At 40.5% G+C, this 24,742-nt stretch overlaps 1 protein-coding gene across 1 annotated transcript in view; it reads right to left on the minus strand.

The window, feature by feature from the left end:
• Positions 1-2,556: 2,556 nt before the first annotated feature.
• The window catches only part of LOC136436951 (sodium- and chloride-dependent glycine transporter 2-like), a 38,682-nt gene continuing 16,496 nt past the window's right edge, over positions 2,557-24,742 (minus strand). Inside the window, exons 6-15 of the mRNA XM_066431366.1 lie at positions 20,315-20,447; positions 10,515-10,649; positions 9,042-9,145; positions 8,072-8,196; positions 7,679-7,791; positions 7,240-7,371; positions 6,753-6,852; positions 5,291-5,391; positions 4,443-4,610; positions 2,557-3,891 (exon numbers count right to left, since the gene is read on the minus strand). Of these exons, the coding sequence (XP_066287463.1) occupies positions 3,718-3,891; positions 4,443-4,610; positions 5,291-5,391; positions 6,753-6,852; positions 7,240-7,371; positions 7,679-7,791; positions 8,072-8,196; positions 9,042-9,145; positions 10,515-10,649; positions 20,315-20,447 (1,285 nt within the window). The 3' untranslated portion in view covers positions 2,557-3,717. The remainder of the gene's footprint in view (positions 3,892-4,442; positions 4,611-5,290; positions 5,392-6,752; positions 6,853-7,239; positions 7,372-7,678; positions 7,792-8,071; positions 8,197-9,041; positions 9,146-10,514; positions 10,650-20,314; positions 20,448-24,742) is intronic.

Raw genomic sequence — 24,742 nt, forward strand, 5'->3', positions numbered from 1 at the left:
CATTGTACTAGGAGCCTCAATTCATATGAGTCCCTGCAAAATCATATGGGTCGCTTTAACGCATATTTACTATACAGTTGACAATTAGTGAGCTTGCCCCTGGCACCTTTCGAACGTCGCGGTTGTAAATATTTATGAGCTTGCCTTATTTGGTGCGACCTTCTTCTTAACCAATCAGCTCACAGCTTTTATTACTGCTGGCACAACATCTTCCTCTGATTGGCTGAGAGACAGATCTGGTGACGAGGGCAGCTTCTGCTCGGTTCTAAAGTGCACCTTTCGAACGTCGTGGTTGTAAATATTCATGAGCTTGCCTTATTTGGCGCGACCTTCCTCACAACCAATCAGCTCACAGCTTTAAAAACTGCTGGCTCAACATCTTCCTCTGATTGGCTGAGAGACTGATCGGGCGACAAGGGCAGCTCAGGCTCGGTTATAAAGTGTGGTAAAGTTTTTAAGGGACCCTAATGAGTAAACACTACACTTTTCCTGGAAAATAGGGTTTGCTAACTTGAAAGCTCTTCTAGGAAACATACATATCAAACACCGCAAAGGCTCCGGATTCGCTTGAAGAACCTACCTCTAAACGCAACGCACAACAGAATATGCACACCGTGCTTTCTTGTAAAAATAAATGACACTGTTTACATGTAGGTCAGACTTAATGTAAAAAAAGTGCTTGTAATGTGAAAATTGTGTAAATAAAGAGCATTGTTGCTATACACTTGGATGAATAATTGGATATGTAAGAAATAATCATACAACACATAAACATTTTACAATTGACGTATAGCTGGTTGGTATGAATTCTGCTTCATGAATTATTGTGTTTCATGATCAAATTACTTCATACATGCATATTATACATATCAATAAATGAAAATACAAATCCAAATAAGACCAGAGATAGAATGCCGTTAAGCATGGCTTACTGACTTAATTTAATCAACACCGTCATCAGGTATATTATGCATTTCATGTACATTTCTATGCTTCCTAGAATAGGAAAAGATATCCGTTTACTTAGACAAATCGTTATTTCATTAGTAGGATGATTAGCCTTTTTAAACTATTGCAAAATGAACAAAAGTTAGTTGCCACGGATTCAAAACAGTTAATGAAAAATTACCGGACGAGCTTGTTTTCATCTCACCGGTTTTTATCTTAGTTGTATACTGGAATAGTGCTAACGGTGAGGCTACATTCGTCGTCGGTTGTCGTGCGACTTCGATGTCGCGAAGCGACCTCGGCACTTTATTCGGTGGTTATAGTAACGACAATGCCTTATCACACCGTATAGACCGAAGGAAAGCGGGTCATTAACGTTATTATCATATAGCCATTGTCCATATGGTAGTTAGTAGTACTTTGTGTTGTACTTGATTTGTGTAGTATTTGTCTTAACATAAAATACAAAAACAAAACCCACTGTCATTTAATGGTAACGTTCGAACACCGGGTCCGTATGAAGTTTACAGACCCGCGGGTCCATATGAAGTTTACAGACCTGCTTTTCGGGTCTGCATGAGGATTACAGACCCGCAAATGGAGCCGTCTGATCGATCAACGATATCTACCTATATGATAATACGCTTTAACATATTGTATGATTGTTACAATATACCTGTAAACAATACCAAATATATATTGGGAAACTTTTGTTTTTACAAAACGCACAAGGAAGCTGCTATATACAAATGCATCCCATAACACGAACATCATGAACATCATGAAAATTTTGGTAAAATTAGTTAAGCCCAAAATTTAACTTAAGAAAATTATAAAAAAAATGCAAAACTACATCAAGACCATTACCCTGTACAGTTGGACAATTAAAAGTTGATATCATGTTGAGTATATCGTACACAGATGCATTCATTGAGCCTCATTTTGTATATACTGTACAGTAAGATATGTAGCTCCGTTACACTGCCCCATATACATTTGGGATCTGATTGTGGTCAGTATAATGACAAATTTAGTCTTAGTTGCAGTCTTCGTTGGGAGTTTCTTTTTCGTCTTTACAACTGCCGAGTTCATCATCATAATAGATATCATCTTCATCACGATTAGGCCTAGCTTGATCGAGCATGTAAACATTACAATTCAAAAGGTAGAAATAAAAGCAAACTAGTTGGGACGTAAGTTCTTGAGTATTCACAGGCTTCGCCAGGGCATGCAAACAGATAATACTCGAAAGCTCCGCCCACGAGGCGTCGTCAAAAAACACTCAGCGGAATCTGCACTTCGACTTCCTGCTGTCGTCCTGACCATCGATTAGACTCCATATTTCAGGTATTTCACACAGGATGTACACATGAACCTTGATTAAATCAAAACATCATAGTAATTATTTAACACATATTTCTGCGGACAATTTAAATCGCTTACCAACGAGCTTGCGACCAATACTCTGATCTCTCTCAAGTTGATTTGACCTTAAACCTACGTCACTTAACCTACACGGAAGTGTGACGTCATCAGAGAGTCGAAGGTAGTCGGTATCGGCCCCGTCTCTGTTAAGGGATGGGTCAGTAAATGGTCAAAGGCCATCGACCATCCCTCAGCAACAGGGGCTCGATACCAACTACCGGGCACCTTTGACCCTTTGCTGACTTTACACTTCCTCTCATGTCAAGTGACCTGAGCGGAAGCGTGACGTCATCAGCGGATCTAAGGTGCCCGGTAGTTGGTAGCGGTCCCCGTTGATGAGGGACGGTCCATGGCCTTTGACCCTTTACTGACTTAAAACATCCTCTCATGTCAAGTGATCTAAACGGAAGTGTGACGTCAGCATCGTTTCAAAGGTGCCCGGTAGTCGGAATCGGCCCCCGTCTCAGATGGCTGATGGGCACCTCTGACCCCTGACACTTCCTCTCATGACAAGTGACGTAGGTTTCGGGACGAATAAGCTCAATGAGGTCATGAGGAGCGGTCGAAAGCTTTCTAGAAAGGGCTTTAATTTGTGTACGCAAATAGCACATAGATTTATTACTAGGTCGATTATCGTCAAATAAGAATATTCATGTAATGTTAGATTCAAAGAGCCTAACGTTAGTACACATTTTTGCTTGTTATGATGCATTGTTTGTTATTTTGTCACGAAATATAAAAGTTAAAATGTATAAAAGGTTAATCTAATACAACTAATATGAAGTTAAAACTATCACCTTTTGAAGGTATTGTCACTTCCATAATTGTGTACAGTGTCCTTAAGTGCAAGTCAATATTGTAAGGGACAGTTATGCGCACCGGGTTATGTAACATAGTCCTCTCTATATTTGAAGTTAGGCTATTCACATGCATAAAATAAGGGAAAAGTAATAGCCTATTCGGCCTCTTGGTAATACAGGTAATTTCGAGGCATAGATTACATACCCTGTTTCAGGGACTGGCTTTTGGAAATAGGAAAAGTAGTAAACGAATGTAATGCGGGAATTCTATACATTACATTGGCATCAATGGTGCCTCAAGCATGTGGTTCAGTACATTCTGTTCTATAACTTTGTCAAAATAAGTGGCAACTCAAAGTTCGATTGCAGCACTATTAAGTCCGTTTTCTCATTTATGGTTTACTTCACGGTATAACTATCTACAATATAAACAATACAGGTTATATTATGAAGAATTAAACTTTTTTTCAGTGTGATGGCAGTAATCGGTGTCCGTTTGGGGTTTATCATTGTTGCCTATCTTTTATGTGACACGCGGTACTCGCTAAATTTTGGTGGACTCGTCGCCTCCTGTGGCGGTCCGGATGAAGTCGCTCATTTCGCGGTGATCACTCGCCGCCTTGTCCCGACCGTGCAGGAACTGGTACACCTCCCCGTCCCGATGTCTGTCCAGGGCCGGCCCCCAGTCCCAGCTAGGCTCCACCAGGAACGACACCCTCTGTGTAACGTGGGTGGAAAGATGTTAGAAATCACTGGCCTGTTCAATGTTCACCCCCACACCGATACACAATTGCCTCTTCCTTTAACCTCGTGACCTGGACTGATTAACTGCTAGTTTTGCCAACTCTAACTTAAACTTCCAGTCACTCTGTCAAATGTGACTTTTGCGGTAATCTTCTCACCCACCCACTTACTTATAATTACTGCCACGCTGCAGGCAGGGTATTTAAATAACTTAAGCCCCCTCTCACTGGACCCGCGGCACGCTGGCGGCGTCGCTGCGGCCGATCGAAATGACAAAGCACTCAACGAATTTCATCGACAAAGAACGAATGTTTTGATGCTTTGTGTGTTTTGTTGTCTTTTTGGTTCTACTTGTACGGTTTGAATGATATTCCCCTTATAAAGTCAAGGGTAACACAAATCCAGTTTAGAACGCAGCAACGCCGCCAGCATGCCGCGGGTCCAGTGAGAGGGGGCCTTAATGCACAAACATTGTGCGCTATGTTTATTACAAAGGCGGTTGACCTGCTATGCGAAACATCTCACCTCGTACAGCGTTCCTTTAGCGCAGCAGACTTTGTACAGCGCCACGGCGGGCAGCATGAGCACGGCCACCCCGACCATGCACCACCCCAGCACCTCCGCCCACACAGGGTACATGTAGGCACCGTACTTGGTCGGCGAGTACACCGTGAATTGGAAAATCAAGATAAACTGTGCAAACAGAAAATAACAATAGAACTGTTAAACAATCTTTTATATTTTGTCACGTTTTTATTGTGATCATACCATATCTATCCAGGTTGATGAAGGTAAGACATCCAGGTAATAAGATACGCCAAAAATACTTACTCAAGCAACTGGATAAAATGTGTTTCACTTCATTAACATATCTATTCAGAGTTTTGGTATTTAACCTAGCTCTGCCAGATCTTCCAATAGTCACTAACGAAAGACAGCGGATGACTGTTTCAAAAATTAATCCAGTTGCTTGAGTAACTATTTATCTAGTACTGTTTATTTCGCCTAATATATACGTTTATTGCAATTTCTTGCCCAAAGGCTAATTGTTAGAAACAGGAAAAAACTGTTAATGACAACAACATAATATATAATGTATGATTAATCTAATCAAAATGCCTAGTGTAAATCTTAACTATTTCTTTTTTCAGTTATGTTTGACTTCTCTTCTTTGAGATGGAAGACCAAACCACCCATTTATACCGTGATGTGTGGTTTCGGAGAAAAGTAGTTTCCTTTTTGAACAATTTATGTAAAGCAACACTACATGGGTTGGGGTGAGGACAGACCAGTCCCCAAACCCTTAGTGTAAATACTTCGCCCCGACACATCCCTCATTAACTCTCTCAGACCCTTAGCGATTTATCCCTTACCAGTAGACTGAGCGGTGTCAGAAACTTCCAGCAGATCTTCCACCACAAGCACGGCCGGGAGCCAATCATCATGGAGATGTCGTCAAGGAAACGATCACACCCTGTGAAGAAAACAAACTTCGAATTTTAGAAAGCTCCAATTGTTACTAAGTCTAAAAACGACTGTTTATTACGTATGTCAATTTAATTCATAATTTTGTATGAAAAAACTAAGAGGCGTATCTAATTTAGAGCAAATTGATGTTTACGAATAAAAACGGGGGGCGGTATAGACTTCAATGCACAGTTAATCCATTGCTTAAGCCACGTGTCCATTAGAAGACGTGCCCGAGGTAAAGGGTCATTCCTACTGAAGAGGCCCGTTAGTAAACTGATACTTTTTTTATTTTATTTTTAATTTTATTTTTATTGCATTTCACAAAATGAACAACACGTAGTACATACAAGAGGAAATCAAAGTATAAGGAAATAAACATAAGCCACGGATCCAAAACAATAAGTAAAGATGGAAACAGAAATGGAATACTTGTAAATATAAGAAATATCCAAAATAATAGTAATAACAGCTAATTGGCAAATAGATACAACAAAATCAGTATCAACCAAAGATAACAAAATATTGAAATTGAAAGTAAGCTGATACTTAGACGGGGTGCGTATATGCCCTCTCACACATTTCTTCGAATTACACACTATAATAAAAAAAACTACACAACCTCTTATACCAGGTCAACCGCTTATGAATATCATGCAATAATCCCGGTGGTCCCTCCTGCGTTCCGTCCTTCTCGTTGCGCTAGCGCTGTCAGCCAATCAGATTTTTTTTAAATTTCTGTTTATGGAGAGTAAGTTACCAGGCAATCACGCTGTCTTTTGACCGTAGGCGGCGACGTGATTGGCTGATGACGGCTGGCCAGCGTTAACGCAATGAGAAGGACGAAAGTCACGAAACGCAGCCATGTATGCCAGGGGCGTTAGGCAAGCGGCAAAAGAGTCCGTACCCCCAAAAATGAACGGCTGCATGAACGTATGTTTGTATCGGTGGGAAATTCCCCTTTAGCTAGCCCAACTGACCTCAAGCGTCAAACTGATAAAAGCTTGTTTGTTACTGAAGAAATTAGCAAGTAAAGTTCGGCAGCCGTGCGCGAGGTCGGACGTGCACAGCCCTGCATTTCGGTTGATGCAACCAAGCGCTTACGACTGCAAAGTGCCTTTTTAGGGGTGTAGCTAAGTGCAGTTTGTAATTGCTCTAAACAGAGATTGTATGTAGTGAAGTTGTTGGCAATTTTTTGCATGATCTAGGGTAAATATTTTCAACATAGAATGAATGACCTTGGTGCATTTCCTATAGCTTCATTACGAACGCGCCGATACAAAAACGTATTATAACATGTAAGCCTATATATGGCGGAAAAAAAAACTCATTAATGAGACCATAAGATGATGAAACAGCCAGACCTACCGTAGACCCAGCCGACCACCACACACTCTACAATGGCGACGACGAGTAGGGAGAAGGTACCGCTGTAGTTGTCCATCAGCTGCAGTAGGTAGAACCCACCCTAAGGACAAACAGAGAATGGTGCTAAAGCTATAGATGTCAATGCCAATCACCCCTACGTGTATTTTTTTGGTGACAGCTCAGTGGCGGAGCCTTCTTTAAAATATTTGGTCTGCTTTTGACGCAATACACATACACACTGGATTTTTGCTGACGATATGGACACATGCCTTTTAGTTACCCTCTGATTATAAAGAACTGTAACGCTAGAAGTCGCTGAGCTAAAATCTTAAACATTCAAAGTTTCCTCATCGTCTCTTGATAAGCAAAGTTTCTAAATTATTTTGATGAGCAAGACTTAACTTCCTGAGCCGCTTCGCATATTTCGAAAATGATTCGTTATCTTTACGGTATTTGTACATATACAATAAAGCGACTGCATACGTACCTGTGTAACTAGGGGAAGTCCTAGGAGGAATCCTATTGCACACATCCCAAGCACAATGAACATCTTCTTACTGCGCAGGCGCCGAGGAAACTCGTCTACTATCCCCGTGACCAGGGCCTCCAGCACGGCGAACTGAGTCAGACAACAATGAGTTGAAATAAACGTTCAACCTTCAGTTTGCTAAGGTCACCGTCTGACATTAAATTGTATTGTTTAAGGACCAACGATACAATAATCGTGCCAAAAAACCTTAACGCCGTTTTATTGGTTTTGTTTCTGTTGAACCTGAATGAAAAAGAAAGCAACATCTTAACGACAAACCATACAATTATGATACAACAAAGCAAATATCACTCCATAAAGACAAATTATATTCAAAAATGGCGGCCATTCCAATTGCGTGTCTATGTATCACGTCGTGCAGCGTGAGCATGCGTACCTGTGAATCCAGCCCCAGCGTTAACAGCATGACGAAGAACAGGGATGACCACAGGGGGCTGATGGGAAGTCTCGCAAGGGCTGCTGGGTAGGCCACGAAGGCTAGGCCAGCCCCTGAAATAACATGGAGTGATCTAAACCCACAATTCAAGTCTTCAAAATGTTAGAAAATCGCAGGTAATGTACAAAAAGTGTTAGCAAGTATCTCAGCGTGTACCGATTGGTGGTATATCAAATCCAATGAAGCCGGACGCCTTTAGAATGAAAAGGCGTCAAAAACAGTAAACACAGAAATATTCTGTTTCCAACGTTCTTGTAATACACTTCTTTTATGAATTTGTAAACACGCACGTTAAACTATGCTGCTATGGTTTGCGTGGTTGGTCAAACTTACCGGTGTCAGCTACCTCTTCAACTTTGACCCCCATCTCGTTGGCCATGAAGCCCAGAACAGAAAAGATGGCGAACCCGGCGTAAAAACTCGTCAGACAGTTCAGCACTGCAATCACCAGGGCATCCCTGTAAAATACGTGGCCACATTATTACCTGTAGGAGCTGTTATGGAAATGGATGTAGCCATATTTGTAACAGCTATGGAAACGAATGTAGCCTACCTGTTATTGAAATGAAAGTAGCCTTATTTCTAGCAGTTGTTATGGGGACAGCTGTAGGTTTACCAGCAGCTGTTGTTACAGGGAAGGCTATACCCTAACCTGTAGCAGTTGTAATGGAAACAGCTTTAGCCTTACCTGTAGCAGTTGTTATTGTGACGCCTATAGCCTTACCTGTAGCAGTTATCATAAAGACGGCTGTAACCTCACATATAGCAGTTGTTATCGAAACGGCCATAACCTTACCTGTAGCAGTTGTTATGGTGACGCCTGTAGCCTTACCTGTAGCATTTGTTATAAAGACGGCTGTAGCCTTACCTATAGCAGTTGCCATGGACACGACTGTGGCTGTATACCTGTAGCAGTTGCTATGAACACAATTGTAGCCTTACCTGGAGCATTTGTTAAAACGGCTGTGACCTCACCTGTATCAGTTGTTATGGAGACAACTATAGCCTCACCTGTAGCAGTTGTTATGGAAACGGGTGTAGCCTTACCTGTAGCATGTGTTATGAAAACGACTCTGTAGCTTAACCTATATCAGTTGTCATGGACACGGTTGTAGCCGTTCACCTGTAGCAGTTGTTATGGAGACAATTGTAGCCTGACCTGTATCAGTTTTCATGGAAACAGCTGTTGTCTCACCTGTAGCAGTTGTTATGGAAACGGCTGTAGCCTTACCTGTAGCAGTTGTTATGGAAACGGCTGTGACCTCACCTGTAGCAGTTGTTATGGAAACGGCTGTTGTCTCACCTGTAGCAGTTGTTATGGAAACGGCTGTAGCTGGACAGGGTGATGAGCTGACCCCATGACGTGCCCAGGGAGAAGAAGATCTGGATGGCTCCGTCACGCCACACCTGCACGTACAGGTGACGTTAGACTCGTAGTCAGGGTAACAACATCGTCTTTATGCAGGAATATTGATAAATATAGAATACAGCACGGGATATTCCGTATTACCCGAGGTAACAGCCCGACCGCGGGTGGGCCCGACGCCCGAAGGTTGGAGGGCGATCCGACCCGCGGGAAAGCTGGGACCGAGGGTAACGCGGGATATACACCGTGTTGTATCTTATTTATGTCATAGTCACCCGAAAAAAACACATTCCAACGCGGAATGCGCCAGAAGTTGAGGGAGTTTTCTGTCCTCCAATAAGAAATTGTAACAACATTGTTTCCAACCTCCGAATCCGGTATTCGAATTTTCGACGGCGGCGCAACCGGTGCACTCGAAATGCATTCTAAATATTCCATGGAAGCCCATGTGATACAATTTCGAACCCCGAGTGATACGGAAAATTATCACACGGTCCGGAACACCCGCATCGAACGTTTTCTGGGCCCAGGCATGACATAAAGGCAGGGACATCATGGTATTAACGGTAAAACGGTTATGTCATGCACAGATGTTAATGTAATAGAAGAAATATGTAATTATGTCGCCATATGTCTTAAAAAGAGAGAAAAAGCCGCTAGAAACTAGTTATACAGTAGGACTTTTAGCATAGCGCTCAGTATTGTATTAGACATAAATGTTAACGTTATTCTCATTATTTTTATTATTCTATTATCAACTACTCCATGTATGGCTCCCTGTGGCCTCCAGTGCATTTATCCCCCTGGGGAATGAACATGCAATAAAGATTATTATTATATAAAACATCTTTGGAGCAGCATCGAAGTTGTTCATGCCTAAGAAGTATAAATCTATTCAATTTCGGCGTTTGTGAAGCTTTTTCCTTTGATGGATAATATATTTTATTGTTTTTTTTTCTACAAGTTCTCGATACCTTCTGGTAGCCCAACCCGTCTTACTCTTACCTGTGTAGGTTTTCTGCCAGAGCATTTTTAAACAATTGCTTTAAAAAATACTTCACCCCCTCCTCCCCTGCAGACGTCCTATAGATTGTTTGTGAAACTGTGAATGCCTCGTAGTACCATTGTCACATCCCAACAGTAGGCCCAATATGCTCGGTTCATTACATCCCATAGCTGTTTATGCCAAATAAGGCTAGCTCATTTATTATATATCAGCAACTGTGAATAACGTCGCCAGAAGCGAGTTCACAGGCTGGAAAGAGCAGGGCCGCTATTGGAGGTAATGAACCGAGATTATCGGGCCTGCTGGGATGCATTGACAGGACTGGTATCGATTTAATACATCACGTTGCTGCGAGCAAATTATATCACTCTGAAAGTATCATTTGGATGGCAAATGACGCTCACCTGTGGTTCAGCCAGTTTTGACCATTTCGGCTCCAGGTAGAACTTAATGCCGTCCCAAGCGCCCTCTAGCGTGACTCCTCGGACCAGCAGGATGGTAAGGACGATATAAGGAAAGGTAGCCGTCACCCATACAACCTATCAACGCAAAGACATATGGTCATTTTTTAAGTATAATAGGTCTTATCTTTCCCACTTAACATAAACGCGCACACACGCACAAACACACACACACACACACACACACACACACACACACACACACACACACACACACTCACAACCTAAAATGTTAATTGCTTATTTTCCTTCTTATATTATAATTTCTTATATTAAAAAAGATATTCTTTATTGAATAAAATAATGATAGAAAACAAAGAATGAAATCAACAAATCTTTACACAAGGAGCGATTATATTGTTTATTATTAGTGAAGATACTACCACATTCTTGCTTTTTCACGAGTCATTCCGTCAGAATTACACGAATCTTTTTCTTCGTGTGGGTAATGCTATAAGAACATAACTACAAATAAAGTTTGTTTCTTCTGGTCACATTGACAAGATTTTCCTACTAAATTGGTTTTTGTGTGGGTAAAAAACAAGATAAACATAGAAATTAATTGGTACTTAAAAATCATCACCTTTTGTTGAAGGTTATGATTCAAATTTCACATTTCAATGATTAGTCTGGAAAAAATGGCGTAAACAACAATGTAATCCGTCTATGATTTGGGAAGGTTTTATTATCACTGACGTTGGTAACAAAATCCAATCTCCACCCCCTTTTCCAGAGCAGTTAGATTCGTTTGGATGTTTGCCAAGAATCAAACGTGGGCATGCGCAGGCAACTATAGAAAAACAATCTTGTATTTTTCTCAGACAAAATGATATTTGAATGCTATATGCAGTTCACGGAACACTGTGAGTCGGAACAGTAACAGAAAATGTAAGTAGCAACAAGATGCATTTAATGTTTCGACATTTTATTCTCATATGATAACGCATTCAGTTTTTTTTGCTATTGATCTTATCGATATAATCTTGTTTTTTTGTGAGACATAATTATTTTCAAAATTACACACTACAGCAGTTGCTGTGAGTTGGAACAGTACCATAAAACACATTCCTGTATGTACAAACAAAATTCATGTTATGATATGACAGATTGATGTCAGACGACAATATTGGTTCTTTTCTTTATTTCTTGTTCTTGATTCTGTACATTATTTGTGGACGTGTTAGAATTTTCTATGCACCAGATTGCTATTAATAAGACAATAATTCATACCAAAAATGACATCAGTTATGTGCATCAAGTATGTTTTTTTTTTCAAATTATCTGTTGTCAGTCATACATTACTGCGCAACGCCTAAGCGCCTCAAATGACCCCCATTTCCCTTGCCCTTAATTAGTTGCTTGGCCGACCGTGAATAAAACGTTAAAAGAGGCGAATATGAAGAAGACTGGACACAACAAAGCTCGTCGCCCATTGCCACCTCTTCCAGGCCAAGGTGTTAGTAAAGGTAGGACGCACAATAAAAAGCCCACCTTACATAAAGCCGACCACGACCTCCCGACCACTTCCAACATTCCCCCAACCATGGTTGGGCGTTGGTTGGTAATAAGGTTGGCCTTTTTTCAGTTGGTTGGTGTGGTTGGCTACTAGTCGGCTGCGCCGGCAGAATGTTTCAAAACTTTTGAAACATTCCGCTGTGGGCTGGAGGTCTGAAATGGGTTTTGACTCGATTGGGATTGATAAGCTGTTTGTTGTACATTTGTAAGTAAGTCAGAAAAGAGTGGTCGGGCCCCCTGGGCGTGGTTGTGAATCAAATCCCAACCATTAAATCCCAACCATACAACAACGAAAGCTGAAGTCCTCCCAACCAGTTTCCGATCTATCCTAACCGCAACCCAGATAATTGAAAAATATGTTTGCTAACTCATTTACAACCGAAGTTGCAAGAAAATGTGGCAACCGACACGCAACCAAATCAGCAGAAGACACGTAAAAGGCTGCATTGAATGTACCTTTCATCCTATTGTGATCTCCCGGTAATGTTTATGACATTGAAGTACGGATCTTTTTTTTAAAACAAAATTGCTCATCTTTAGAAAAATAGTTTTTTTTTAATTTCAATTCACGAGAAAGTTCACAAGAATCTGGATATCAGTCAGGAGGGACTCCGCAGGGGTCCGAAAGGTTAGAAAGCATTCGAGGTCGGTTTGAATCAAGCCATGTACTGGTTGTGAAATGGTTGCGACCTGGTTGTCCCTAAGATATCGGTGTGGCCTTAAACTGATCAGACTGCTCCCAATCTACTGCCAACATTGCTTGGCCACTGGTCGGGGGGGAGGGGTCTCCTGAAGTGTTAGAGAAGCTTTATGAAACGTTTCTTTTCGTTGTTGAGTTAATCGAAATTAAGTTACATTCTTGCATCCACACGTATCATATAGACAAAGATGATATCAAGCTACAGCAGTCCGATAAACAAAGGAAAAAGGATGGGCAACCTATTGACCAGAAAGTTATTGACTTGGTTAATAATGGGCTGTATGGTGCGGTGCCACAGGAAAATGACCTAGGTACGTTTAATTTTGTCCTTTCAGTCTTTTAACCCTATCTAGACTGGGCTTTTTTTTGGATATCTTGGACTGGGGGGGGGGGGTCATTCATTTAAAATGAAAGTGTGATTTTTGCATAAAATGCCTGTAAGAAACCCGTTGCCATGTCAACTTGAAAAATAATTTACTTATACTATTATCATAGTATTGTTGCAAACTAAATTTTTTGAAAAGTCACCAAGTTTGGTAGTCCTAGCATACGTCGTTCGGCAGTTATACGATGTCAAAATTGGCGCGGGCACTTTTAGCCCCCCCCCCCCGTCTAGATATGGTTAATGATTACAACATGAAACATAAGCTTCATTTTAGACAGTTATGTTGAATATTATAAATTCTACTGACAAGTTATTTCTGTGCAGGTATTCTGAAAACTTGTACAACACTGTGTTTAGAACAGAAGATTCAAAAATGTCTGCTGCAGGACCCAAGGAAGCCGCTAGCTGTCTCTTTCCGAACTTGTCCTTGAACCTTTTGCCAGCACCTACCCGAATAGCAAATATGAATAAGACCCGTCCACCTCAATGCCCTTAAATGCATCATTTAACTATTCCTTAGGCTGCACCAAGTAATTTTTATGGATGACGTCCTTTGGAAACCCTAAATCTAATGCGAGAGCGCGAAAAAAAACCCAAGAAGGGCCGAAAAAAACAAGATGCCTAGATTTGAAAAATCTTGTCAGCAGGAAAAATCTGCACTGCTGACAGGATGATCAGTAGAAAAATTGCACTACTGAGAGGACGATCCTGTAAGCAGTAGAAAAAATGCACTGCTGACAAGATGATCCAATTTTTTCTACTGATGACAGGATCATCCTGTCAGTAAGTAGCCACTTCCTTATTTATGCATTTTGCGTGACGAGTTATATGCATTTTGCGTGACGAGTTTTACATTAATCTTACGATTTGCGGCACTGTCGTAACTCTTTGGTCATAGTTACAGGAAGCGGAATTTCTTGCTTTTTTTTCTGGGTACAGACCAAAATCAATGCGCGCGCGGACGTCATCCATAAAAATTACTTGGTGCAGCCTTATCAAATATTCCTTATTCTCTTTCTGCCACAGGCAAGGAAACCAATGCCAGACTTGATGCTTCGACTGCTATTCAAGGCAGGTATGACATCAACAACCAAAAGCACATGAAGCAGCAACCAGCCGATACAGAGGCAGACGACTCTCTCCCTAAAGGTACAGACAGCAACAATTTGATTTTAATTGATTCAACTGTAAAAAGGTACAGCAAGGCCTACCCAACTAGCCGAAGGCTATTACAAAGGTTTAGCCATAGGAACAGTATTCAAAGTTCAACACAGAGCACGTCAAACACACACATGAAGACGTACACAAAACGCAAAGCTAAAATACTTAAAAGTAACAGAATTAACAAAAGACAGCACAAAACTGAAGAACATATGGAAAAAATGCACGAGATTAAGCTATATAATTCTTATAAAATCGTTAATAACGATAAGTCAAAACTTACCAGGTCCACATTACGTGCGTACTAGCTATAGGGTACTTGAGGTAGGTCAGTCATTATTTACCGAGTATTTGTTGCCGAGTGATGTAATACCCTGGCAAACGAGACGTATGTACCTTGTGCCTCACGGTCATTTTGTCATCGATTGCTATGAGAATGCTTTTTAGATAGGGAATATATATATGAATTGATCATGTATGTCTCTTTTGAAATGGTACAACTATACACAAACACACACACACACAGACACACACACGGACACACACGTATATAGATAAGTCACATGGTCAAAATAATACATTTTGAAATATGGCATAAATGTAGCATTGGATGCTTAAAATGTCGCTATACTTACATACATTTAAATGACAAAGGACCTTGGCAAGGTTTACACAATGTACTAGCCAATTTTCCAAGTAAAAAAAATATGCAATATTATCTACATTTTAATGATTAAAAAATATTAAAAAACTGATGTATTCAATTTTTTATTTACAGATACCAATGATACGGCAAGCGTTTGTTGGTTTGCTACAAAATGCAAGATGGCGTTTGACCGTTCCTGTCTAAGCATCATCATCATCAGTATGGTAGTGGTGGCCGCGTTATGTTCAGGAGCTGTCATCATCGTTCATCTTACTGCCACACCCGAAAATCAAACTAAAATCAACATGGTTAGTATTCTCCTTATGATTTTAGTTTTATACCTACCTACCTACCTACCTACCTACCTACCTACCTACCTACCTACCTACCTACCTACCTACCTACCTACCTACCTACCTACCTACCTACCTACTTATCTACCTACCTACCTACCTACTTATCTACCTACCTACCTACCTACCTAGCTACCTACCTGCCTACCCACTTACTAGTGTAGCAGTGGAGGTTTGAAGCGCCTCCAACTGACCAGTCTAACTGGTCGCGACCTTTTAGCCTGCCTAGTGGTTAGGGCATGCGTGCCTGTGATCTGGGCTGCCGGTTTCGGCGTGGGTTCGAATCTCGGTTGGGATCACTTGTTTCTACTCGCTCCCTTGATTTGTTTCACTGGCTCCCACAGTAGTCTCTTGACCTCCGGGCCGTTGGAGGGACATGTTAGCAACGTGGTTTTATAGACATTGGATAATACATTTTTTTTTCTTATTTCTAGCAAGGGAAGGCATTGAAAGGGATAAACCTCATGAACAGATCTCTAAAAATAATGTCCAAGGGAAATGTCTGTCTCTGGTTTTGCACAGTTTCAAGGAGTGAACATGTCTTATTTAGATTGGAGTTTTTCCTTCCAGCCCTCTGCTTTTATATTAATTTTTTTACACTTCACGTTTTTGTTTCGTTTCTCCCATGCCTTTTCCTCCGTTGCAAAATATATAAAGTGAATGACCTGGGGTAGATGGCTGTCACCATGGTTACGAAAGGTGTAGCAGACACCCTGTGGTGTTCGATTACATGATGTAGCAAGTGGCAGGACAGACCTTGAGGGGCTGGTCACCATATATATGAATGTGTTTGAGTAATCATAAACAGAGCGGTAGTTTCTTACACTAGATCATGTGAAGGTAAATAATATGTAGCACTGTATGCAAATCGTCTTATGTTAAATGTTTGAGAAATATCCTACATGTTATTTTGCTCATCAGTTATTACACCTTCATACGAAATTTGATTTACATATACCTCTATCTATAAATGGATGTTGACAACCAAACAACTTAAGGCGACAACCACCCTCCTATGGGTGACAACCAGACCACTAAAGATGACAACTGCACTACCATGGGTGACAACTAAACAACAAAAGATGACAACCACCCTGCCAACCTGCATTGAAGGTATGTACCTGAGCAACAACCCCCTTGTCTGTAAGCATTTCATGACTGCGTAACAGGCATTACAATTTGTAAATGGAAATCAGAAAATTGGTAACTATATCAACTATACAAGCATAACGATTATATAGTTTCTATAAAAAGGTTTTGCTGCGATATTCATCTTTACCACTTCTTCAATTAGCATACAAAAAGATTTATGTTTTGCTGTGGAATACAAAAATTCCTACTAAAAATGAAATACGAGCGTATGCCAAAAATTCCATTGTGACTGTTACAGATGATTGTAAAAAAGGCTACCGACTGATTGCTCAAACCTGCATCCGGGTCTATCTTGACGAAAAGACCTACAATAACGCCGAGGCAGCCTGTAAGAAAGACGGAGCGACACTAGCCATGCCCAAGACGAAGGCATTAGACGTTGCTCTGAGAAACCTGATCAGAAATGATGAAGTTTTTTCAAAGCATGATAAATACTGGATCGGCCTAAAGCCAGGCCCTTTCACCATATGGCAATGGGCAGACGGGTCCATTCTAAACAACTACAAGGTACGTTATCATAATCTGTCTGCTGTTTATTGGTGAAGAGAATATACAACTACACCTTTTATATCCCAAAATTGTTTTCCGGACAGGAAATGTTCAGCTGACAGATCCACATTATTTACTGTACCTTGATGCTTAAGTTAGACATGCGACGTGCATTTATTCATATGAAAATGGGTATTGAAAGATAAACAAACAGTCGTACAGAGTGGATCTTAAACTATTGAATACTGGCAGAAATAAGATTTAGACCAAGACATTGTCAAAGTGCGCATGACTATCTCCGAAAACATTAAGATATATCATAATTTATGTCATTCTGATAAAATTTGTTATTTTGCGCTGTTATGACTAATAGCACTGTTTTACTTCAAGGTCATAATTTCCATTGTTACTCCAACTAATGTTTTTATTGTTTTGTCTCATGATCAGAAGTCTTCATTGTTATATTCATCTAAGAGATAACGTATAAAAAAGCATACACCAAGATTTGAAAAAAAAATGTATCCTGTTACTTTCTAACATTGAACTAAATATTTTTTTTTTTTTTTACGTTAGGGATGGAACCCAGAAGAGCCGAAGTTAAAATGGTGGTCACGAGTAGGATGGTGTGTGCAGTACTGGTCAGGGCCCATTGGTACTCCTATGTGGGACGATTATGGATGTCGTCATAGTAACCGGTACATCTGCCAAGCGTCTGATACCACGGAGTAGCGTAAAAAGCATCCTTGGGGACTTTGATGGTAAAATTTGCCATGGATAAGGACGTACACGATAAGATGTTCTTGAACAAGTTTTAACTATAATCGCCAACACACAAAAAATTGAACTCACCCAAATTTTCGACTGTACAACACCAGTCTGTGTCAATGAATGAGCAATCGACCGCTGAGGTGACGTCACGTTATGCAGATGAGACACGTGACGCGGTGAACAGTGGATCATGAGCGACCGGGACGGAGGACGACACAGACTTTCTGCAACTTATGATCCGCTGTTCACCGAGTAACTTGTCTCATCTGCATAACATGACGTCATCTTAGCGGTGGATTGCTCATTCATTGACAAAGACTGGTGTTCTACAGTCGAACATTTAAGTAAGTCCAATTTTTTTCTGTTGGTGATTACAGTTAAAACTTGCTCCAGAAGATTAAATGTGGATGTGTTGATGGACCAACTGAGCAGGTTTTGGCTGGAGAAGGGCATTTAATATCATACGACCTGCATGTATTTTAGCCTTTACCATCCTCCGTTGTAGGGCTGACCCCTAAGTTATGGCTGCCAATAGGAAAGAACTCACATATACCCTTACACAAACTAAAATGGCGAACTAAACAAATTTCAACCAAAATGGGAAAGCTTTGACCATACCTGTTTCTTCTAAAAAGCCTCCAGATTGGGCAAAAATTTCAAGGAAAATAAAGGTTTTAAAGATTTTAAGTAGCTACTACAAAGTAAGAATGTTAATCACGTTATATCACATTATTGATATTACGTAATGAATTGATAAAATACCTGGACATTAGTCTAATATATATTATGTGTAATTACAGTTCGAACATTTAGTCCAACATAAGGGGAGTAAACTCAACTTTGACATTTAACACCACCTTTAAATCAGTAGTTGTTGTAAATGCTTCTAGTCACTTATTAATAAGTAGATGAAAATCCACTAGCCCTCTTTCTTCGCAAAATATTAAGATTCATTGTGATATAATAAGCACAGCGAATTGTCACAGTGAATTGATCGACAATCCAGGAAGAGAATAGAGCATGTACAAGTTGAAAATAATGTTTTTTTGGTGAGATGAAATAAAAACGGCACCAAATAGCCAATGGTGAAATTGCTATCTCTGAAAATGCCAAAAGTTCTTCTATATTGATTATGCCACTTAGGTCTGCATTAGCATCATTAATTTCTCATTACTATGTTGATTTTATCCTACGCCGTATTCAGCCCACCAATCATTCTAATCACATAAGGACTCGACTTCTGCCGATTCAACCTTCCAAACAAAAACAGCCCTGCACTTCTCAAAAAGCTGCTAGGGGGCCAAAGTGCTATCAACAACTCATCTTCAGATCAAACGATGGAAGAAGTGAATTTCCGTTGGCGTTCCCTCTATAGCTATGCGAATTATATCTATATTAACATCGTTAATGTTTTATCACGTGCACCTTCACTTATGTTACCTACAACCGAAATGTTCTGTCAATTCATTAGCCTGGTCCCAGTCTCTACGGGTCGGCCTAGTGGTGTTTTACCGGGACCAGTCTGCCTTATTGAACCGTTTCTGATAGCCTTTCTACTTCGGCTGTCACCCTACTTCCGCTGCCACTCTATTTTCGCCATGGCGAGCTAATTTACACCAATTATGGCCGTAAACCAACACCTCAAGCGGGCTAAGCTGTCTGGGCGGGCGGGGGTCACTCCCTACGCCGTAGAGATATCGGGGAGCCACCGAGGGTATGATTTCCAGGCTACCAATCCGTCAGTACCATAACAGTCATGCAAATTCCAACTTTACGACGAAAACGCCCCTGCACTTCCAGTAAACCTGATAGGAGGCCCAAGCCTCTGTAACGTCTTAATCAGTCCAAGAACACTTTAAAAACTTCAATTTGGTGACCACACTATCTTCTGGTAGTTTCTCTACAGTACCATAACAAAACACCAGGTGCCCCAAAATCTAATCATTTCTAGGTCTCATTAAAAAACTAATTACATACCACATATGAACACAATACACCCAAATATTCTTGAATAATCATGTTTACAGACATCAAAACAATCACCAAACCAACAAAAAAAAATTACTTCGCCACCTTGTTATGATAAGTCTAGACAAACAGGCGTATACAACAATGTGATGAGTCTGTGACTTTGAAGGTTTTATCGTTCAGCAGATGTTCAGTAAATGGCAGGTAAAAGATTTTTGCATTGTCACCCCCATCAAACTCCGTTCGGGCCTTACCCGCTAAAAATTCGGGCCGTACCCGTTAATTACCGAATTACCCGTCACCCGAACCGGAACCTTAAAACTGTATTTTTAAAGAGAACGCCATAACTATTTATATTGGCGGGGTGGGTGGGGGTGTGGTCGAGGGGAAACGTACGGATGGGGTGGGCGTGTTTATGGGAGGGGGAGACGTACAAAACAAATACGCCTATTCTTAGATTCACAACACACACACACACACACACACACACACACACACACACACACACACACACACACACAGACACACACACACACACATACTCATAAACACACACAAACACAAACATGCCCTTGAAATTAAATTCAAGATGGCGGCGCCTCTGACCTTGCCGGAAGACTTGATGCCCTTGATTAGACAGCAGAAGATCAGCAGCCATGCCAGGAACAGGCACAGCGCCAGCTGCCATTTCACAGCACCGGGATGGTCCACACCCTCTGAGATGTCCAGCACATAGTGTCTGAGGAGAAAGGGAGAGAAGAAATGATAGAGTCCATTACAAGTCACCGCAAGGGTTGTTATTGTCATACTTTACAACTGATTTTAATTCTTTGTAATTATTTGCCTAGGATATTTCATACTTTGGAAATATTGTGAATGTCCTTTTAACTTTGTAATTATTTGCCAGGTTTTGTAAAACTTTTGGAAATATTAATGATGTGGAATATGATATTTCTTATAGTTTCTAAATAATAGTTACAGCATTCTACCATTTTTTAACAGTTTTTTTACAATTATTTGTAACATTTTATAAATGGGTCAGTGGGCTGTGAAGAAAGCAATTCACACATCTTTGCGAATTATGCATGGGCATGGGCATAGAATGCTTGCAAAAAAGGACCTAACAGAAAAAAAAACTGTTAATCTAGAGATATATTACATGTGACTTAGATATTCTTTTATTCAAATTTATTCAAACTAATTACAAATATTATTTAAAAACCCTTGTGGTGACTTGGAATGGACTCTAGCGTCTAAGAGGTGAGTAAATGAGGGAGAAGATGAGAAGAAGTCTCCGACTCAGTTTCTCCTCAAGGTCAAGAGCATAACAAGAGACAGAGAGAGACTTAAGAAACAACCACTGTCAGAGTCATTTAGTTTCCAAGTAATCTCAGCGACATAATTGTTGTCAAACGCAACATGTTTCTTGATAAGCTTTTAGGCAAAAAGAGGAATACTAAAAACAGTACACTTTATGTGTACAGTGACAAAAAGGTCCAATCTACTGTCTGTGTCTGCTTTTCTGTAGATGCTAGACTTTGTATATGTTAGAAAATCTATTTCTGGTTACATGAGTCTCTTGGCTGATTATAATAGCTACCGAGATATTGGTAAACATGTTTCCAAGTTAACGAAACCTGTGGACGTGTAAATTTCTGAAAATACATGCGTGGTGCCCCGCCCCATATCAAAGGCAATGGCCATTTCGAACCGATCACATTGTGTTTTTTTCGAGCAAAAATTGTCTATTCTAGGCTGATTTGTTCCTGTATTTAAAAAAAGCTGTGGGAATTGATTTTAAAGAATGTTTTTGGTAAAATGAAGTCCAACAGAACAGATAAGAGCCTTCATCTAAATCACAGGACCGCTGTGACACGTCTAGTCGACCATTGGTACCAATACATCTCTGTTAATAGGAAGGTATGAACGGGGATTAGGTCCTCGTGGAGTTAATCCTCGACGCAGGTTAAGATAAGGACTTAAAGGAGTCCTAAACTCCAGAGGGGGGAGTTATTTTCCAATAGATAATAATTTAAGGACGTAAAAATGAATACTTACTACAGTATACGATAAAGTACCCACTAGTCCCGAGCGCGTCGAAAAGCACTCAGTATTCTACTAAATAACCCTAGTGACCCTCTATTTTCTAAATAATTAGATTGAGCAACCTCAGCCTAATGCTAAATACCATGTACCTGACATACCTGAAAAAAGTTAGGTTACACAAAGAATGTCAGGGGTGATAAGAAAAAAAAATGTATTGTTATGTGTTCTTTTATATCTTATTGACAAGTGACCTTCTTATTGTGCTTATGCCAAAATATTCACAACGAAGAAAGTGTGTATGCGTATAGGGAATGGGTAGGGTCTACATAGGTTTAGTGAGTAACATATTGCTTTATAAAACACACCTTTTATAATTCAGCAGAAGCGGAATTCTTTTAAAAGTTGGCTGATTATGTATTCATTGATACATAATCTAGTGGAAAATAACACTCCCTTCTAGGGTTTAGGACTCCTTTCAACACCGACGCAGGTTAAGATAAGGACTTAATCCTCGACGTAGGTTAAAGACCCACGTAGTAAAAATGCGCCTTCTTAGGCAACCGCCTCTGGGCAGTCCAGTGACCTAGGCCTCTCACAGAGCGCTGTTTCAAAGTGGGCGTGATGAGCCGAAACGCCGCCATTTTTTTGGGGGGGGGGCTGAGTTATTTGTATGTTGTACCCCAAACTCAAACGTATTCATTTGTCATATTTCTCAAGTGCAGCGCACTATAATTTTTACCTAGTCGAAGCCAGTCACATTGTGGCCGTTAACTATCTATAGAAATCCACATAGGCCAAAAACTGTGTTCTACTTCCTTAACGCAAACTCCGCTGTATGTACTAGGCTGTAAATGATACCTACCTGACACCGGATAAAAGCGCGATTTAGTCGGCTTAAAGCGCAATTTAGTCGGCTAAAAGCGCGATTTAGTCGGCTAAAAGTGCGATTTAGTCGGGCAAGACTTTAGAACTTTAGAGGGTCTGCCAATCTGGTGGGGGGAGCAAGTAAGTGCGCCAATGAGATCTCATTAAGAACATAATCTTTGGAGAAATGTAGTCTCATTTTCTCAATTAGGTCGAACAAACAAGTAGCCTTATTCTTCTTTAATCATTTATGTAAAAGCATATTCTGTATAGAAAAAATCGTAGAACCCACAAATTCTAGAAAAAGTGGGACTTTCGGCTTCCGTTGCCTAAACAAAAGAAGTCAAACCCAGCCTGTTTAGATATAGCCAACAGTCGTATTTAGTATTAGTAGCCTATTGTTACAACAAAGTCAGTCCTAGTTCACTGACACATGTATATTTTTTCCTATGTTTCTACCAATTTACTTGCAATTATCCCATGCACGGGCATAAACTTGCAATAAAAACTTTCTATATAAATTTCCTGTGTGTCATGTAGTTTTGTCCAGTTATGTTGGTTGACAAGGAGCACAGGAAGAGAAGCTGCAATGGACTATTTTTTATAATATTGTTAAGCTAATTGTGGGTCCGAATAAACTCTTGACAAACACCATTGCAAAGAAAGGCACGGGCAGACTATTTTATAACCAAAATGTTTTTGATGTTATACACAGTTATTCCACCCAGTCAGTTTTGTATTTTATTTTATTTTGCATTCATTTAAACACCGAAGAACAACAGTAATAGATTATTCGTTGCATTTTGAATGAAAAAGGAAAGCGTTTATGCTACAGTTCGTCCAATATGCCAGTAGTTGACAATGCTTCTTAAGGTGTGATCATGTAATTTTTACAGTTTAAGACGTTTCTAATGACGTGTAGTCTGTAAGAAAAGATGCAATTCAGCCTGGGGCTGCAATGTTCTTTTAAATGTCAATAAACCATTCATTATTATCATTATTATCAGTAGTAGTAACCATAACTGAAACAAATACAGTGCAGTGTACCGTATGGTATCCTTTTTTAGCTTTAAGCGTATATTGTGTAACGTTAAGCATGGTGACAGTTATATAAAGTCTAGATACATAATAATGTATACCTCCTTGTGTAAGCCATTCATGCAAAGCCCTAGAAACATTTTTACACTAAAACATATATCGTTTGATTGCCATATGGTCTCTTAATTTGACATGGTGTTCTCTACTACATTATTTCTGTGCAAAGTATGCTAGACCTGGCTTTTGAGTGTTCCCATTTGGTGATGACGTTGCACTGTGTTCTACAGCTTTAAGTCTTGGGTTGCTATTATATTGTACGACTTTTTCAGTAGAAGGGTTAACAAAGAAACCATGTCTACCGAAATGCAGGTTCTTCGGAAAGGACAAAAACAAAATAATAAGTCAGACCGACGAACCATCCAACCAACCAACCAACCAACCAACCAACCAACCAACCAACCAACCAACCAACCAACCAACCAACCAACCAACCAACCAACCAACCAACCTACCAACCAACCAACCAACCAACCAACCAGCCAGACAGACAGACAGACAGACAGACAGACAGACAGACAGTACACCAGCAAGCCAGCCAACCAGCCAGCTAGCCAACCAGCCAGCAAACTAACCAACCAACCAGCCAGCCAGCCAACCAACCATCCAACCAACCAACCAACCAACCAACCAACCATCCAACCAACCAACCAACCAACCAACCAGCCAACCAACCAGCCAACCAACCAACCAACCAACCAGCCAGCCAGCCAGCCAGCCAGCCAGACAGATAGACAGATAGACAGATAGACAGATAGACAGACAGACAGACAGACAGTACACCAGCATGCCAGCCAACTAGCCAACTAGCCAACCAGCCAGCAAACCAACCAACCAACTAGCCAGCCAGCCAGCCAAACAACCAAACAACCAACCATGTACCAAAAAACAATCAATCAATCAATCAATCAATCAACCAAACGATCGACCAGCTAAACGAACAACCAACCAAACAACCAAAAATCAACCAACCAACACATCCATTAGCAACTGGGGAAAAATGGAAGTCCCAGCCGTCAAAGTTAGATG

This window comes from Branchiostoma lanceolatum, chromosome 6 (assembly GCF_035083965.1).
Source record: "Branchiostoma lanceolatum isolate klBraLanc5 chromosome 6, klBraLanc5.hap2, whole genome shotgun sequence".
Taxonomy (NCBI): domain Eukaryota; kingdom Metazoa; phylum Chordata; class Leptocardii; order Amphioxiformes; family Branchiostomatidae; genus Branchiostoma; species Branchiostoma lanceolatum.